Here is a 13,823-nt window from a genome sequence, read left to right on the forward strand (position 1 = left end):
ATATAGAAAACTTAATAGTGTAAGAAAGTCATTATTTCCTACAACTCTCTCTCTTTTTTTAAGACTTATTTATTTATTTCAGAGTGAGAAAGAGCACAAGTGCACAAATGGGAGGAGGGAAAGAGGGAGAGAATTCTCAATCAGACACCACGCTGAATGTGGAGACCACGATGGGGCTCAATCCCACCACCCATGGGATCATAACCTGAGCCAAAACCGAGAGTCAGATGCTCAACTGACTGAGCCACCCAGGTGTCCCTCTACAACTCTCTTAACCTTTGAACATAAATTTGTAAACATACACACACACAACACATTTCTCATTTTTATCCAACTCTCTTGACCCTAAAACCTGTGTTCAGTCATGCACATGTGCACCCACTGTCAAAAATTGAAAGGAAGTCACTGTCTATATCCATTCTACAGCAGCTCATTCCACTTCACATTTAAGAACATCTTTTGTTGAATGAACACAGCTGCATGTGTGTGGGTACACATGCACAGTGTACATATTATTACGGTCACCAATAGGACACTGTAATTATTCATACTCCTTCTTTCCTGTTACAAAAGATGTTTTGGGGGACTCCAGCTGAAGAATCTTGCTGCCACAATAGACTCTTCCTATTGCTCTTAGCTCAGGTAGAAATGACATATCTGAGTAGTAATTTAATTGCTAAATTACACAAACTACTATTGGCTTGTTAATAGATGACTTGGTTCCTTTTCTTTTCTTTTCTTGGCTTAATATAGCAATCTCAAAATATTATTTATTCCTCTTCTAAATTTTCATTTCAAAAAAGTAGTTTGTCAAAATTAAAGGTAAAAATATTATGTGAAAATATTTTGCATATGAATAACGCTTTCTTCTAAGCCCTATGTAAAGAAACCAAATTTAAGTGTTTAACTTACTTGATCTCTTATATAGTTTCTTTCAAAGTCTAACTTTAAACTGGTAAGATACTGCCTGTACTTATTCAGTTCTCTCAAGGTACATACAATCTAAAAAACAAAACAAAACAACAGTAATGACAAAAATATATAAATACAAATATTTAAAAATCATAGCAATTACTTTATTTTTATTTATTTATTTTTTAAAAGATTTTATTTATTTAATTGATAGAGATCACAAGTAGGCAGAGAGGCAGGCAGAGAGTGAGAGGAGGAGGCAGCCAGAGAGGGAGAGAAGGAAACAGGCTCCCTGTTGAGCAGAGAGCCTGATGCAGGGCTCAATCCAGGACCCTGAGATCATGACCTGAGCCAAAGGCAGAGGCTTAACCCACTGAGCCACCCAGGCACCCTGCACCTTTCTTTCTGAGGAAAAATAGTAATAGCATACCACTTGACAATATTTTTGTATTAGGAGTGATAAATTGCATTAACTCTTTACAACTTTTAATCAACAGGAAATTTCTAACCAGTTATCATTACTTTATTAATCTGCATTATGCCATGCTAGGGCATTTAGTACACACAACTGAGTTATTAGAAGAAATGTAAACAATGAATCATGGAACACTACATCAAAAACTAATGATGTACTGTATGGTGAATAACATAACATAATAAAAAAATACCAGTGTAATAATAATGTTCTGTCCCAATAAGAATATAGTTCATCAAGATTCTATCTATTACTAGGTTCCTATTTTATCTCAAGTTTTTACAAAGCTTAGGGGACATAATCCCTGACAAGCATACAGTGACCTTAGAGACAGAGAAAGAGGACTATTATACATCTGGGAAAATTACCTTTATATCCTCAAATTATTTGGTTATCATCTTTTGATATTATAAAGAAAAAAGATGAGGGAAGAAGCAGTTTCATTTAGAAGAAACTATTGTCTGTTTTCCTTTAACCCAAATACTGAGTAATTTATAAAATTTCCCATTAAGTATTTCTCATGACCAAGTTAGAGGTGATAGAGACCCCCCAGCGAGTTACAGAAGCAAGCTTTATCAAGTCTTGGAGGTTTAGAATGATTAAAAATAATTAATCTTCTACTCACTTTATTATTGCTGGTGATATAGCCACCTTTCTTTAATCTTCTCAGGATATCTTTGCGCTTATAGTATGCTCTTAAATGTGGATCATGAAGACTTTTATATTGGTTTTCCAAAAGTCGACAATAAGGATCAGTCAGGTTAAAACCGTAAGAAGGTTGAAAAAGCTGCAAACACAGATTTTAAAATATTATAAAGGTAAAACTAATGAATTCCACTTTTAAATGTTAATCTTTTGAAATGACTAGATTGTTCACTGAAAATAAGCATGCCAGAAGAATTTGAAGTGGGGAAGAAGTAGCAACAGAAAGATTTGCATCAGGCAACAGAAATTTATATTATCCTAACTTCTTTTTCCCCACTCACCTGAGTTATTCTAAAAACTTACCTTCACTCAATTAATTCCTCCCAGATCACTATCAGTCTCTGGCTCTTGGGTCAGAGAAGAAAGAAGGAAAAGAAAGGAAATAGAATGAAATTTGCTTTAATGTATAAAGAGAGTGAATGTTATTATTCTTCCTTTTCCTTTTCCCACTTCTAGGTCAAGGTACTCACTAGATTTAAAAGGATAAAGGGATAATAGTAATTATGATTATTATATACCAATAATCTGAAAAGGAATAAAATTAAGAAAGTCTTTTACCAGGATTCATGGAAAAAACTTTAGCCAAAAAAGTAGAAGTAAAACTTAGATATTAAATATAATGAATAAAGGTTATTTTGTATTAGGGTCTTATTTAAGGCAAGAAATCCAGTGGTCTTTGAGAGTGGTACAGTCAGGGGAAAAAAAATCAAGGTCTGTATTATAAAGTTCAACATATTGAAGAACCAATTATAAAAGATATTGATAAGGATTGAAGTTTCTTTATATGTGTAAAGACCACATACAACCTTATACAGTAGTCATTAGCCTGTAAACGAAAGAAAATATCAGCTAATAGTCATGTTTATCTACCTGTTACCTTAGAGGAAACAGCTGAATTATCTCATCCATTTGTAAATTAAAACATTACCAAAGTGAGGTGGGTTTGTGTGGTGGTGGTGGTGGTGGTGGTGGTGGTGGTGGTGGTGTGTGTGTGTGTGTGTGTTTCAGCCCGTTTTCCAATTGCAGGATGGTGATAATGGATTTTGGGGAACTTCTGAAAGGGAAAAAGTGGAGGATGAAGTAGGTGTGGAAGCTGTCCTAATATTTTGTGTTCTTTCTTTTCTTTTTTCTTTCTTTTCACATTCCTTTAATTTTTCCTGGCCAGAGAAGTGTAAGTTAGTCTAAAGTACAGTAAAAAAGTACTCGGCTCAAGGGAAAGACATCTGGAATGTGTGGAAGACGTGGCAAACCCGAGAGCACCTGCCCTGCTGGCAGATATTCAGTTCCCCTGATAGTTCCTCTGCATTGTTCACCAATTCAGGTCTGGCTGCACGTACCAGTTTGTGACCTCTGTGTTCAGTCTGGCAGGAGCCACCTCTGTCAGATTCTGAACACTAAGGAGCCTGGCTAGGTGGGACCCTCAAAAGAACCCCCTCAAGCTATAGGTGGGAGGATGGTTCATATGTGGGCAAAGCGGCAGACCGCAGGAATACGACAGGATGCCAGCTTTCCTTTTCCATTTAAAAGCTTCCTTGATAAGTTTCTGACTTCTTGCTTAACGCAAGGCTTCAATCTCTTCCAAAGATGTACATCGTAAAACAGAATCCCCTCATTACTAATGCTTCCCTGAGAAGGCTGAGAGAAGAATCTCTTAGGACAGTGTCTTAAATTCAGTAAGACCAGGTACAAAGCCCATACCTTTCTTGCAAGGGGAACAATCAACAATCATGACTCAAGAATGGATTGATTTTTTTTTTTTAAAGATGTTGACATTTAGCTGTCAATATCTCTTAGCTGTTGAACTTTAGCTGTGAGGGTATTATGTTTCTCAGGACCAAACTTGGGCTACTGGTGTGTAAACAAGGAACATCTTTTAGACATATCCATTCATTAGAACCAGTGTGTGCATCCCTTTGTCAATTAAAGTGGTTGGTTTCTTTTTTAAAAAAAAAAAAACTTTAAAGTGTAAACATAAACCATCTCTTTTTTGAGATTGTACTGAAAGAAAAAGAAGATCTCCCAAAGTCAGTCTTCTGGGAAGTAGTCTGGTGCTTGATTATGATTACATAAAGATAGTTTTGGGGGAATAAATGTAATAAAAATAGAGAGAACATCTTTTAAAAAAGTAGTTGACAAGCAAATTAATATTTGACAGAAATGGTAATTCAGCAAACAATATATTTGACTAAGCAGACAAAAGACAGGGCTAAGTTTATACCCTGAAGAGATTTCAAGCATAGTTTAGAAAAGCTAGTTTGTTTGGATGTGACTTAGCCAAACAGTGTGAGGTGGCCTATTTTTCATTAGCTTGCTCTATTGTAGTAAAACAAGGGGGAATTATATATTTCTCAGAAACAAAAGTTTGAGTAATCATATTTATTAGGCAAGTATCAAATACCAAGGGACCCTACTAATTTCTGATGACATCATAGATAGAAGGAGGGCAGAAGGGTCACTCGGAATTCTTTCCTATAAAATTTTTTGAACTACTGATCAAAACAACCACTCAAAAAAAGAATGTGTTGAATCTCCTTCAGCATTAGCACTGAGTCAAAGGCTGGGGATGTTTAAGGGTCTAGGTAATGCTGAGGACTAAAAACATGAAAGTTTGAGGCAGGCACACTATACCCCAGTGTGATTTACATTATAAAATTATAATAATAAAATTATAGTGTTGAGTAAAATTACACAAACCAAGGGCAATGCAAATTTTAAGGAAATGTAAGCTAACTGGGAGCTGTAATAGCTCAGAAAGAACCTTGAAAGATGGTTCAGATTCACAGATTGCGCAGAAGAGGAGACAATATGTCGGTTTGGAAAGCAAGATGAAGAAAGGCACAGAAATATTAACGTGGTATGTCTCTTACATGGCATAAGAGACCCCAGGTGGAAGATGCTGAGGCTCTCGATTAGAGAAAAGGCTGGATGAGGAGGTTGGGGCAAATCATGGAGTCAGTAGTTAAGTACTAAACATGTTAACTTATTTCAACGTCACTGTTTTCTCACTGAATGTATGAAATAGAATGCAGTCCTAACAAAGTCCCAGAAAAGTATTCTGTAATGCAGGTTTTGTCCAAGTTACTATTGGTTGAAATCATAACACAATTAAATGCCCAACTAGCACCAATAAGCTTTTACCTTTCAACCAAATATTTTTTAACAAAACCTCACTAAATAGGTATACACACAGTTATTGTAAAGAAAAGTTAATGTGGTTCTGTAAGTTATGAATTAAGACATAACTAAGAATCTAAACTTTCTAGCCCAAGATACTGTGCAAACTCTACTAGATGAAGTTGCTTGGTATCCATCCTAGGTTAGGTGAGGGGCTGGTTATTTTTTTCCCGTGCATGGTAGTGCAAATTCCCCTAGTGGGCTTTGTATCTAACGGCAAGTAGGAAAGAGCCAAGAAAACCAACATAAGACCATTAAAATTTACTTTACCTTTTCACTTAACTTCGTAGTATAATATAAAGTTTTGCTTCCTGGGATCAGAGGCAGCTTGACCCCGAGAGGCAGATCCAGTAGTTGACCCACTCCGACCCCTGGTAAGTGGGTTTTGTGCACGCCCTGTCAGATGCAATTGGAGAGTTTGGCCTTTCCTTTTAGTATTAGGTATTAGGCCAATCTGCTCCTACTCCAGTCAAGAGTTATACAGTCAGGGCCAAAGGGTCGCGCCCTCCCAGACAGCCCTGAAGACCTCCTCCCGCTTCCCGGGTCACCGCTTCGCCAAGGCCCCGCAGCCAGTTGCGGCCAGAGCGGGCCGAGAGCACTGCCACCCGCCGCCCGCACGAGGGCGCCAGAAGCGGGCGGTTAGGAACCGCGCGACGGGTCTGCGGCTCTCCCTGCCCCGGCCCTAGAGGGCGGGAAGCCTGGCGGAGCACCACGACGCCAGGCTAGCTGCCACTCACGTCTCCGCATTGCTGGCTGTCCGTGGCCAGGCTGCTGGTGGCCGTCTTGGAGGCAGCGACGTTGGCAGCCTTGGAACAGGCGCTGAGGTACAGCTCCATCGCCGGCCGGGGCCCTTCTTCCCCGCTCCGCCCGCCCCGGTCTCCTTCCCTCGCACCCCTTTCCCCGTCGTCGTCCCTCCGTTGCGACTGGACCCGGAATGGCCAGTACCCCGCCTCCGCGAGGCCTCACCCTCGCGGCGTTCCAGCGTCCGAACTTGGGGGCCCCCGAAAGGGGGTGCCCTCCCGAGGGCTGGTCCGCACGCAGGGCTTGGGCCTGCGGCGCCCCGGATGTGGGGAAATCAGCCCTAGGGGCCTGGTCGGCGAGGGCCGCAGTCGAAATCTTATTTCTCTCAGAAACCAGCTCCGCTCAGACGAACACACCCCAAATCCGAACTTTGAAACCTTTGCGGGAGGGTAGCTGGCTAATCTGCCCTGGCCTCCAAGGAGCTCTGGTTGGGCCCGGGTGGGGGGCGGGGGGAGGCAAAAAAACATCGTTAAAAATCCAGGAGTGACTGTAGAGCCCATTCTAGGGGCAAAGGCCTGGTTTTCTATATGTGCCCCGTATAGAGATTGTGGTCACCCCCGTCCCCAGGCTCCCACGCCCTCTTTCCACTCCAGGTCCACATAACTGTACTTCGGCTTCCTCTGGGGACTCCGCTCTGCCTTTCTCCTGGCCTCCTCCCTCCTGTAGTTTCCCTCTTTCCTTTCTAGCTCTCTCCTCTTTCTCCTGCTCCCTGCTCTCGGCCTCCCTTGCTTTCTCCTAGATCCCTCTCTCTCCTGTCAGCGCACTCCTCGGAGCCAGTCATTCAAAGGGGGCTCTGGGAATATGGCAGTGAGTAAAACGGGGCCCCTTCCTTCAAGGAGCCACCTAGGGAGTACTTTGAGCTTACTGAATGTACCTGGTTTGTCAGCAGTGTGGACTGAGACTCTTAAGATCACGCAACCCATAGTTGTTGTTTCTTATTTCGGGGACATTGAGTAGAAATATCTACTCTTTACTGAGAATGTACTAACTCCAGATACGGAGCTAACCACATTGAGTCTTTGTAACAGCCTTGCCAATAAGGACCTCTGTTTTCCAAAGGTTAAAGAAGAATGATAGTTATTATTAAATCATGGCCCCAGAGACCGTTTCTTAGGGCACTAGGTTTCCGTCTGTTCTGTTTGTTTTAATGGCACTCATATGCATGGGACTCCTAAATTTAAAATTGGGATATAGTCCTTGGGATATCGTCCACTGCCCGCACTCTCACAGTCATTACAAATTCAGTGTGCTCAAATCTCAATCTACCTGTCGCTAAAACAGTACAAAACTAAGGTCCTATTCTTCATTTCCTATCTCAATGACACTATCAGGATCTACCCAAGCTGGAAACTGTGATATAATACTGGATACTTCCCTTTTCCATTATTCCCCCACATCCAGTTGATCTCTTTGTCCTACTGATTTTATCACTGAAATCAATTGGTCCTCTCCTCGCCGTCTGTACACTACTCCCCCAGTTAAGCCTCTCATCATTTTTTTGTCTGTGTGATCACCACAGCCTCATCTCTGCCTCCTTTTACCCAACAGTACGTCTTTTATCAAAATATTTTCTGATGCCATCTATTTCCCTTTTAGTAAACCCTGGTTGCCATATGATAACACAAAGCATGGGGCACCTGGGTGGCTCAGTGGGTTAAGCCTCTGCCTTCAGCTGGGGTCATGATCCCAGGGTCCTGGGATTGAGCCCCACATCCAGCTCTCTGCTTGGCAGGGAGCCTGCTTCCCCCTCTCTCTCTGCCTGCTTCTCTGCCTACTTGTGATTTCTTTCTGTCAAATAAATAAAATCTTCAAAAAAAAAATAACACAAAGCATGTAACAGCCTCCGAGACTTGGTCCCTGTATTATTTTTCTCTTGCTGCTGTAACAAATTGCCACAATCTTGTGGCTTAAAACAACACAAAGGTATTATCTTACAATAATTAATGTCAGCAGTCTGAAATGAATCCCATTTAGCTGGAATCAAGGTGTTGACAAGGCTGCATTCTTCTGGAGACTGTAGGACACAATCTGTGTCCTTCCTCTTTATGGCTTCTAGAAGCTTCCCTGTTCTCCACTTCAAATCCAGCATGTAGTGTTTTCAGATCTTTCTCTGGCTGTGTATGTATAAAGAAGTATTTGTTGTATTCTTGGAGATGACAGAGGAGGATGTGTTTTAAATTTTACAAACTTTGGGTTCTTTTCAGAGGCAATCTTGCCCTTTCCTTCGTAACAAACCATTCACAAAATTTAATGGCTTTAAATAATGATTATTTCTTACAACCTTGAGTTCGCTGACATTTCTTTTAGTCAGAGTTGACTCAGCTTGAGCTGGATCATCTAGGATGGTTTTAGCCACATGTCCAGGGCCTCAGCTGGGATGGCTGTAATGGTTGGGATTGCTGGAACACTCTCTCCAGATGTTCTTTTCATATTCTAGGTATTTAGATCATGCTTTTTTTACATGGACGTCTTGGGGTTTCCAGCATCAAGAGGGGATGAACATTAGTGTGCTTTGGTGCAAATCTTCACTAGTGTAACATTTTCTAAGGATGCCGATGATTGGTATCCTTATCCAGCATAACCTCATCTTACATCTACAAATTCTCTATTTCTAAGTAATGCAGCATGACCTCATCTTACATCTACAAATTCTCTATTTCTAAGTAATAGTCGTAGTCAGGTTCTGAGTGGACTAAATTTTTGGGGGGGACACCATTCAACCAAGTACAAAAAGTTACAGAATATCCTGCAAATGGAGGAGGTTTGATATATTGATATGTCAAAAAGGCTTTATTAGGATATTGATTAGACAGAAGACTTAAAATAAGAATCTGTCTAGAAATAGCAAAAATAATAGATATCAGAGTCATCATGATGTGTATGGTTTCTAAATGATTTCAAAACTTAGATAGAATAAAATTATCTAACCTCCCATAATTGATTCAGTAAAGGTAGGCAAAAAGAATAAATATCACCCTCATATGCTTTCTGAAGTGGTCTGTTTCTGCCAGGTAAAAGCTTACTTAGCTTCTGATTAGTTACTGCCTCCGATTAAACATTACTTCTTATATTGCTGACAAAACTGACTCAAATATTAAAGTAACCCATCCTCTCAAGATACATAACTTATCAAATGTTAACTGTTTTCCTGTATTTCTGTAAAGAGTCTTATTTACTAATGCTTTAGATTTTTTTTAAGTAATTGTCATCTTTCCAAAAGAAAAAATGAAAATTTATATTAAAAAAAATCTATTAAGAGAAGTTTTGCCCCTATCATTATTAATACAGCACTGCCTTTACAGCAGAACAAATTAGCCCCTGATTTTTATATTGCCTGGCTCTTATCTCTCGTTACTTGATGACTCTCTTTGGGTCTTATGCTCCCAATAAGACTCTAGGTGCTTTTGATGGAGTTACATTTTTTGGATCCCCTGGGTCAACAGTGCCCAGTGCTTATTAGGCACTCAGGCTGATTTCCTGATTACCTTTTAGTCATTGCTAAATAGTGCGTGCACACGCACCCACACCCACATACAAACACACACACACACATCTGGCAAGGACTGCACAGTATCTTTTAATATTATAAGGTACATCTCGTTGCTAGTATTTCACCCATTTAAATATTTTATATTTGCATTGTTTTAGAAAATATCATACTTATCTTGATGAAAAGCTGACACAATACAGATTCCTGATTTGTTAAATGGTGCAGACTATGCAGAAAGAAGGGGACCGAATTAAATATTGGTTGGGATATTTATTCATATATTCTCAATATATGTGTTTCTGGTGGCAGCACAAATAAATCATTGTGAAATATTAAATAAAAAGTAATGAAATTTGTATAATGTTAGCTTATAGGACTATTAAATGAGTTAAATTTATAAAAGCACTTAGCAAAATGCATGGTCTATAGAAATGCTCAATCAATGACAGTTTAATTATTAGCATCATTTTGACTGAATAGCATTAATAGGGAAATTATTAATTAATTAATTTAAAGATATCCCCCAGTTTTATTGAGAAATAATTGACATAATACTGTATAAGTTGAAGGCATACAGTATGATGGTTTGATTGGGTTGAAATGATCACCGTAGTAGGCTCAGCTAACATCCATCTTCTCATATAGATATAATAAATAAAGGAAAAGAATAAAGGGGAAAAAATTTCTTGTGATAAGAACTCTTAGGAAAATTGTCTCAACAACTTTTCTATATAGTGTTAGCTGTGTGTTCTCTGGCAATGTTAGCCATAGTCATCATGTGGTATATTACATCTTTAGTATTTATTTATCTTAAAACTGGAAGTTTGTACCTTTTGACTACCTTTCTCTAATTCCCTTTGCCCTTATCTCTGGTAACTACAAGACTGATCTCTTTTTCTATGAGTTTTGTGTTTTTTGTTTTGTTTGTTTTAGATCCCACATATAAGAGAGATCATGCAGTATTTGTCTTTATCTGTCTGACTTATTTCACTAAGCATAATGCCTTCAAGGCATATTCATGCTATTGCAAATGGTAGCATTTTCATTTTTTTTCTGACAACATAATATTCCTCTGTGTGTGTGTGTGTGTGTGAGAGAGAGAGAGAGAGAGAGAGAGAGAGAAAGATATCCATTCATCCATTGATCCATTGATGGACATTTAGGATGTTTCCATGTCTTGGCTATTGTACATAATACTGTAGTATATTTGTGGTGCAGATATTTGAGTTAGTTTTTTTGTTACCTTTGGATATATTTTCAGAAGAATGGCTGGATCCTAGGTAGTTCTGTTTTTGATTATTTGAGGATCTTGCATATTGTTTTTCCGTAGTGGCTATACTAATTTACAATTCCACCATCAGTGTACAGGGTTCTTTTTTCTCCATATCCATACCAGCATTTGTTATTCCTTGTCTTTTTGTGAGTAGCCATTTTCACAGATGTGATTTAATACCTCATTGTGGTCCTAATTTGCATTTCCCTTATGGCAGTGATATTGAACATCTTTTCATGTTACTCTTGGCCTTTTGTGTCTTCTTTGGAGAGATGTCTATTCAGGTCCTCTGCCCATTTTTAAATTGGTTTATTTGGTTTTTCTGCTGCTCGGTTATAGGTATTCTTTGTATTTTGGACATTAACCCTTTAACAGATAATACTGTTTGTTGGGCCCCAAGAGGCTAAGATGGCGCCGGGTGGCCTTCTCTTCCAGATCGGGAACCCACATGGCCGACCACAAAGGCGCCAAAGTGGCGGTTTCGGTTTCCCATCAGTTCTGTTTCCCGAGAGCCTCCACCCCCTGCAGGGCGTGTCTCTCCCAACTCCCGCCCACACGGCACATCCCCATTGGCCCCCACTTTGCTGACCTCACTTCCCTTCCCTCACCCCATATAAGTCGCTGCCCTGCTCAATAAAGCGAGATCCTGCTTCGACAGACCTCCTGAGCCTGGTGTCGTTCCTCTGCGCGTTCCGGGTTCGCGACACTCGCCATCCCGCTCAGCCCCTAGTGGGGGTCTCCGGCCGGCCCGGCGACGCGCCCCACAACTGGTGCCCCGTGTGAGGACCCTCTCCTCGTTCTTCTCGCTGACGGGCCAATCGGTCTTCGGGTGAGTGTACCCCCATAAGTTATGGGGCAGTCCTCTTCTAAAAACGACCCCCCTGTTGAACCAAAGAGGTTCTACCCCTCGCTAGACCCCTTTGACGTGGCTCCTTGGCCCCCGGACCTCCAACCCGGATCTCTGGCTGAGGGCCCCCCTGCGCGCCCCCCTTCTACTAACCCCTTTATCCAACCGTCCGCGCCTACCCCTCCGCCTCCATTCTGCCCTCCTCCTTTGGAACACCACACCCCCGAACCCCCGGGTTACGCCTCCCTGCCCGGAAGTGCGCGCACCGGCGACATGGCGGCTGCGGCGGTCCCGTTGCGGGCGCTGCGCCACCTGTGCCTGGTGCTGCTGTTCCTCTCCCAGTTCTACATCTTGTCGGGTGGGGGATCCTTAAATTTAGAGCAGTCGCAGCCGCTGGCTCAGTCAATAAAGGATCCGGGCCCAGCATGTACTTTCACAGTAGTTCCCAGGGCAGCAGAAAGTACTGATATCCCACCTTACCCATGGGAACCTGGGGACCTCAAGGAACTTAAGAAGGCAGTTCTGGAGGATGGGCCTAATGCCCCCTGGACCAAAACCATCCTCCGCGGACTTGCATATTCTCCCTGTACGGCGGCAGACTGGCGCTCGCTGGCCAGGGCCGTACTTCCGGGCGCCCTGTATATAAAGTGGACTGCCCTATACAAGGAGGAATGTCAACAAATTGCAGAAAGGAATGCCCGTGCCAATCCTGCCATCCCGATCACCATGGGAATGCTTACTGGAACGGATGGCCAATATGCCTCCGGTATTCAGCAGGCTGCCATTCCTCCCCCATACCAAGATCAGGTGCGAGCCGCGGGGCTCGCCGCCTGGAATAAATTTGAAGAAGGGCCTTCTGAGTCGCCCATTGCGGGGCTACATCAAAAGGCTAATGAGGACCTTCCCTCGTTTATCGACCGGGTGGAAAAATCCATCAAAAAGAAACTCCCCCCGGGGGACCTTAGGGACCATTTTCTAAAAATGGCAGTGTGGGAAGGTATGACCCGTGACCATAGAATGGCCTGTGCGGGCTTAAAAGAAAGGTCCATGGACCGCTGGGTTATTGCAACCAAAGACATTGGCTCTATATCGCATCAAGCGAGAGCTATGGCCGCTGCCCTCAGGGAGCACCAGCAGGAGAGCCTTGAGACCCTCGTTTGCGCCATTCAGCAAACATCCCTGCAGTCCCGCCCCACGGACTCACCTCGTTTATGCTTTGGTTGTGGACAAGAGGGGCATTTCAAGAGAAACTGCCCACAGGGCTGTAAGCCTGTCCAGCCTCAATCTTCTGTCCTGCCACGGACCCCATGCCCTAAATGTAAAAAGGGGTTCCACTGGGCAAAGGACTGCAAATCCAGATTCGATATCCAGGGCAAGCCTTTAAACTCCAGTCGGGGCAATCCCCAGCCCCGTTAAATAAGGGGAAGGCACCTGTTCGAGCGCATTGGACCGTCCCGCTGGTCCTGGGCCTCCGCCCCAAGATGCGCCTCACAATCGGAGACAAATCTTTTAAGTGCCTCATTGACACCGGAGCTGAACGTACCGTCCTCCGACAGGAGGAGGTCCCCCCTTCATAGAAACTTGTTCCTGGGCCCCCCTTAGTGGGGGTTGGAGGCCAAGCTGGCTCCCATGAGACTGCCAACTTAATGTGCTGGGTCGATCCAGACGGCAACAGAGGACAAATTCGTCCCTTGGTAGCCTCTGGGCTCACCGCCAACCTCTTTGGTCAAGACATTCTAGGAGCCACAGAGGCCTTCATTACTACTGATCATAAGGCCTTTTTTGATGATATACTGGATGAGGAGGAATACCAGCAACAATTCCGGGAGGGAAGGAGTGCCCACTCCAACTACCGAGATGACCCCTACCTGAAGAGTATAAGGCAAAGACACCAGTCCCCCCCAATCCTAAAGGCCACTGCCCTGCCTCAGGTCCCCAAAATTAATTGGAAAGAGGGTCCTCCCATTTGGGTAGAGCAGTGGCCTCTCCCTTCTCACAAATTGCAGCAACTCCACCTTCTGGTACAACAACAGCTTGACCTTGGGCATATCCGCCCATCTCTTAGCCCCTGGAATTCCCCCATTTTTGTCATCAAAAAGTCTAACAACTCATGGAGGTTGTTACAGGACTTACGACTAGTGAACAA

General features: G+C 42.6%; 1 protein-coding gene across 1 annotated transcript in view; it reads right to left on the reverse strand.

Annotated features, from left to right (window-relative positions):
• FSIP2 (fibrous sheath interacting protein 2) overlaps positions 1 to 6,216 on the reverse strand; it is an 86,802-nt gene extending 80,586 nt beyond the window's left edge. The window contains exons 1-4 of the mRNA XM_082690936.1: positions 6,004 to 6,216; positions 5,537 to 5,662; positions 2,013 to 2,174; positions 913 to 1,002 (exon numbers count right to left, since the gene is read on the reverse strand). Of these exons, the coding sequence (XP_082547062.1) occupies positions 913 to 1,002; positions 2,013 to 2,174; positions 5,537 to 5,662; positions 6,004 to 6,102 (477 nt within the window). The 5' untranslated portion in view covers positions 6,103 to 6,216. The remainder of the gene's footprint in view (positions 1 to 912; positions 1,003 to 2,012; positions 2,175 to 5,536; positions 5,663 to 6,003) is intronic.
• Positions 6,217 to 13,823: the final 7,607 nt, after the last annotated feature.

Source organism: Mustela nivalis (assembly GCF_964662115.1).
Source record: "Mustela nivalis genome assembly, chromosome: 11".
NCBI classification, from domain to species: domain Eukaryota; kingdom Metazoa; phylum Chordata; class Mammalia; order Carnivora; family Mustelidae; genus Mustela; species Mustela nivalis.